This window comes from Myotis brandtii, unplaced genomic scaffold (assembly GCF_000412655.1).
Source record: "Myotis brandtii unplaced genomic scaffold, ASM41265v1 scaffold384, whole genome shotgun sequence".
In the NCBI taxonomy this organism is placed as follows: Eukaryota; Metazoa; Chordata; class Mammalia; order Chiroptera; family Vespertilionidae; genus Myotis; species Myotis brandtii.
Window position 1 is genome coordinate 1,701,251 of NW_005364745.1, and position 6,000 is coordinate 1,707,250.

General features: G+C 37.1%; 1 protein-coding gene across 1 annotated transcript in view; it reads right to left on the reverse strand.

Annotated features, from left to right (window-relative positions):
* Positions 1-6,000, reverse strand: part of WDR70 (WD repeat domain 70) — a 190,613-nt gene that overhangs the window by 91,062 nt on the left and 93,551 nt on the right. Inside the window, exon 9 of the mRNA XM_005872616.2 lies at positions 24-198. Coding sequence (XP_005872678.2) covers positions 24-198 — 175 coding nt within the window. The remainder of the gene's footprint in view (positions 1-23; positions 199-6,000) is intronic.

Below are 6,000 nucleotides of genomic sequence, written 5' to 3' on the forward strand. Positions count from 1 at the left end.
AGACTTAAATGTCCTTGACTCACCGTCAGATTCCGGTCCCAGATCTGTATGCTTCCGTTCTGGCAGGCAGCTGCTATGAGGTTTCCATCTCTACTGTATGTGCACGTGGTGGGAATCACTTTTTTACCCTGCATCGTCCGTGGTTTAAACACACTTTTTTGTTTCTTTGGATTTTCAACTTCCCATGTCCTCACAGTCCTAAAAAAAAAAATAAGGAGACTGTCATGTACCAAAAAGAAAGGAGTTCAAAATACAAAACGCCCATATAGACTGCTTCAACTTTTAAGCATATAAATGTCATAAATATTTTTAAATGAAATGTGCTCTGTGAAACATTCTCCAGTTATAAATGAGGTTACTCTCTGAAATAAGGTGAACCGTGTTGTTGTCAAATCAAAGAGCAAATGGCAAATTCTACTTCACATCTATTAGATTCGTTCTGACCCTCTAAGGCAGTGGCCTCCACACAGTTCTGATTGATACACTCTGATCAGTAAAACTATACCACCTATATACACACATTACTTTCTGAATTACTTATATGTGTTAATGCACCATTTTATAACATATACTAGAAAGCACGCTGAAAAAACAGGTCATTAAAAAAGAATGATGGCCTGCTCTACGTCCCAGGCAAAGACCTCATGCCTCTTGGGGAGGAGTAAAAACAAAGCTGTCAGCCCCTGAGTTTTCACTAAGTAACAAGCAACAGCAGTCTAGAGCTAGGGTGGGAACAGAATACGACAGATTTTAAAATATAGTATATCAAAATTCATGGTATTCAGTTACTACAGGACACAGAGAGAAATACAGCATTAACTGTACATATTAGAAAAAAATACCTCAATGACCTACCATTCAACCTTAAGAAACTAAAAATAGAGAAAATTAAATCCAAAGCAAGCAGAAGGAAGGATATAATAAAAATGAGAGTACAAAGGAATAAAATAGAAAACAGAAAAACAGTGGAGAAGCCAAAAGCTGGCTCTCTGAGAAGTTCAATAAAATTAACAAATCGCTAGCAAAATTGATGAAAAAAAAACAGCAATGTAGACAATATCAAATATTGAATGAAAGAGAGGATATCACTATAGAGCTTAACAACATTAAAAGGATAAGAAAAGAATTTTATGAACAAATTTACATACATACACCCTACCCCAAGCCTTCCCCACACTACTGTCTGTGTCCAGGGGTTATGCATACATGTATATAAGTTCTTTGGTTAATCTCTTCCTGTCCCCTCCCCACTTCTCACTGAGATTTGTCAGTCTGTTCCATGCATATATGCCTCTGGACCTATTTTGCTCGTCAGTTTATTTTATTCATTAGATTCCACATATGAGTGAGATCATGTGATAGCTGTATTTCTCCACCAGCTTATTTTGCTTATTAGCATAATAATCTCCAGGTCCATCCATGCTGACACAAAGGGTAAGAGCTCCTTTTTTACAGCCACATAGTATTCCACTTTGTAAATGTACCGCAGTTTTTTTACCCACTCATCTACTGATGGGCACTTGGGCTGTTTTATATGTGGTACTTTTTCTGCATGTAAATATCCATTGTTTTGTAACATTTGTATCTGAACATTCAAACCTTACCCTTGCTGAACATATTCTGTATTGCTTACTTGTCTCCTATCTCAGGTCACTATGCCTCCCACAGTTAATATGCACAAAACATTGAGAAATAACTTGTGTGCCTTTTCTTTCTACAGTCAGCTCTGCAACCGGGAGGATAAATTATTATGGTTTCTCCTTTTTTATAACTAGACATCTCCAAAAGTCAGCTGATACTTTAGAATTATGATATGAAAGACCACACACAAATATCATTGTCATTATCATGCTTGTTTAATGTTCTTCATCTCTAAAACTGGAATAACACTGCCACAATGAGGAGTTATGAGGATTAAATGAGATTAGGGATGTAAACGTGTCCAGGACAACACTTGGAACACAGTAGGCACTCAATAAATACTAGCTCCTTTCTGCTCTTCCTCTCAGACCATAAATAAGATATTAAAGCTAATAAACCCAACACTAAGTATGTACTATTTATTTCAATTGTATAGTAACAGGTTGAGCTGGTTATCAAATAACAGAAGAAAAGAAAGCAGCTAATGTGGCATATAAATGTACGAAATATAAATTTAGGCAGAATCTGATGGTGACTAATTACACTATATTTTATGGCTCTGATTCTCTGAGTCTCTGTCTTCAAAAATGGATGCTAAAGTACAAGGCCAGTAGGTATCTGTCAAAACATTTTATGTTAAAGAACACATATTTTGAAACTTGAAGGGAGATCTGGTCTTGTAAAATTAAAACTGTTTTATAAAAAAGATTTGAAAATAGAAGAAGTATCTGCCTGGGCCTTTCTGGAAACACAATGAAAACACCCAGAAGATAAGGAAAAAACACAGGTGGGTCGTTATATTGCCCCAGGCACAAATGCTTTCTGTCTTAAAATTCTGAATTCTTTCCAAATACAAGTTCTAAACTTTCTGGCATCTGCTGCATAAATGCATCACAGCATTTGGCAGAAGTCAAGGGAAGCATTAATTTTGCATGGAAATCACTTAAGAGATCTTGGTTTAATTTTTCCTCGAAAGACTACACAAGCAGCGTGAGCGGTGGAACAGTCTGAAACTGGCTGGCTCTCTTGGCAGAACAAATCCAACAAGACGAACTTCTTTTCAAAAATGCCCAAATACTAAGGTATAAGGTTCCACAAAATTGGGGAAATAATCTAGCTTCGATATAAACCCACAATAATCTTTATAAACATACATAATTGTCATGCACCCACTGAGTAATTGCAATAAGAATACATTCACACTTAAAAGAAACAGATTTGGTACTAATGCTATAAACTTACAATTACTAGAATTAGGCCCTCTGAAATCTAGCATCAGAGTAGGGAATGAATGCTACAATAAATACCACTTGTGCTCTTACATTATGGCCAACTGATTTTCAACAGATACCAAAACAATTCAATGGAAAAAGAATGCACGCGCGCGCGTGTGTGTGTGTGTGTGTGTGTGTGTGTGTGTGTGTGTGTGTGTTTTTCAAAAAATGTGGCCAATACAACTAGATATCCATATGCAAAAAAGGTGAATGTGGTCTTTACTAACTTAAAATGGACCATAGATACAGAGGTAAAACTCTTCAAACATGACCTTGGATTAGGAAATGCTTTCTTAGATGCAGCATCAGAAGCACAAATGATTAAAAAAAAGATAAGTTGGATATTGTCAAAATTAAAAATTTATCTGCTTCAAAAGATACAATGAAGAAAGTTTAAAGACAAGACATAGACTTGAAGGAAATATTTATAAATCATATAATGATAATGGAATGGTTATCTAGAATATCTAAAGAACTTGCATAATTTAATAAAAAGCTAAGTGATGCAATTTTTTAAATGGGCAAAAGATTTAAATACAAGTTTCACTAAAGAATGTATACAAATGCCCATTAAGCTCATGAAAAGATATTTGACATTACCTATTATTAAGAAAATAAATGCAAATCAAAATTACAATGTAATAACACTTTATACCCACTGGATAGCTACCAGTATAATAAAAAGACAGACAATAGTAAGTGTTGGTGAGGAAGAGACTGGAACCCTCATACATTATTGGTAGGAATGTAAAATGGTAGAACCGCTTTGGGAAACAGTTTGGCAGTTTTGTAATGCAGATTCACTACATGACTTAGCAATTCCACTCCTAGGTATCCACCCAAGAGAACTGAAAACACATCCCCATGCAACGACTTTAACATGAAGTTCAGAGATGCATTGTACATAATAGCCTCAATGTACATTAAGTGATGGATGGATAAACAAAATACCAAGCTGCCATACAATGGGAAACTGGCAATAAAAAAAGTAATACACACACATGTAACTGAGGCTGCCATAACAAATAACTACAAACTGGGTGGCCTCAAACAACAGAAATTTATTCTTTCACACTTCCAGGCTCTAGGGGACAACCCTCCTGCCTCTTCCAGCTTCTGGTGCCTGTCAGCAGTGCTTGGCTTCCTTGGCTTCTCATCACGTCACTGCAAGTTCTGCCTCGATGTTTACGTGGCCTTCGCTGTGTGTCTTCTCCTGTTCCATCTCCTATAAGAATACTGGCACTGTGTTTAGGGCCCACCTGGATAAGATCTCTCTGCCAAGATCCTTCCCAAGCAGGGAACCGTTCACAGGTTCCAGGAATTTGATATGGAAATATCTTTTGGGGAGCTGCCATTCAACCCACTACCCACTGTCACATGGATGAACCTCAAACCACATTCTGCTGTTAAAGAAGCTAGACACAAAAGGCCACATATTATTTGATCCCATTTATCTGAAATGTCCATATGAGGCAAATATATAGACAGAAAGCAGATTAGTGGTTGCCTAGGACGGGGGGTAAGCATGGGGAACGACTGAAGATGGTTTCCTTTTGGGGTGATAGAAATGTTGTAAATTAGATGGTTGCACAACTCTGTAAATATACTAAACATCCTTTAACTGCCCCCAGTCTCTTCTAGTTTCAGCTGGAATCTCTATAGCCGAAAGTCTCATTAAATTCCTAGAATGACCATCAGTAATTAAACATTTCTGGGGACCACTTTAGGAAACCTCAGATGAAGAAGTCCATTAAATGGAATTAGAAAAAATTCCCAATTTAAAATATATACCAATATTCTTATTAGACAAAAATTACTCCGTGCTCTTATAAACCAAATAACATAAAGCTCTTTACAAAACACTTTTTAAAACTTTTATTTCATTAAGTCACACAAGACACGAGATCAGGGCCTGGTGTACAGATTAAGAAGTGAAGAGTCCTGAATGACATAGAGTGCTAGTCCAAGTGACCTCCTGGACCACTGCAGGTGAAGACTCAACAGGTTCCTACCAACATTCAATTAAAACTCTAGCCCAGGACAATGGACACTAAGGAGAAAATAAACAAATGGGACTACATCAAATAAAAAGCTTCTGCACAGCAAAAGAAACCATCAACAAAACAACAAGAAAGCCCACTGCTTGGGAGAACATATTTGCCAATGTTATCTCCGATAAGGGTTTAATCTCCAACATTTACAGGGAACTCATACGACTTAACAAAAGAAAGACAAACAACCCAATCAAAAAATGGGCAAAGGACCTAAATAGACACTTTTCAAAAGAGAACATTCAGAAAGCCAAGAGACATGTGAAAACGTGCTCGAAGTCACTAATCGTCCGAGAGATGCAATTCAAAACGACAATGAGGTACCATCTCACACCTGTCAGAATGGCTATCATCAACAAATCAAACGACAGTATAGCCTTTTCCCAAAAATTTAAAAATGGAGTTCCCATTTGACCCAGTAATACGACTTCTAGGAATATATCCCAAGAAACCAGAAACACCAATCAGAAAGGGTATATGCACCCCTATGTTCATAGCAGCACAATTTACAATAGCTAAGATTTGGAAACAGCCTAAGTGCCCATCAGCAGATGAGTGGATTAAAAAACTGTGGTACATCTACACAATGGAATAAAAGAATACTACGTTGCTATAAAAAAGAAGGAATTCTTACCATTTGCAGCAGCATGGATGGAACTGGAGAGCATTATGCTAAGCGAAATAAGCCAGTCAGAGGAAGATAAATATCACATGATCTCACTCAGATATGGAATATAATAAACAACATAAACTGATGAATTAAAATAGATCCAGAGACACAAGCATCGAACAGACCATCCAACCTCAGGGAGAAGGCAGTGGGTGCAAGGGGGATTTTTTCCAGGTGCGGGGGATGTGAGAGATCAACCAAAGGACTTGTATGTATGCGTATAAGCATAATCCATGGACACGGTCAGTAGGGAGGGTGTGGGCATGTGCTGGGGGAGTGGTAATGAGCGGGTAGAGGTCAATGAAGGGAAAAGGATTCATATGTAATACTTTAAACAATAAAGAATTTTTAAAAATAAAAAATT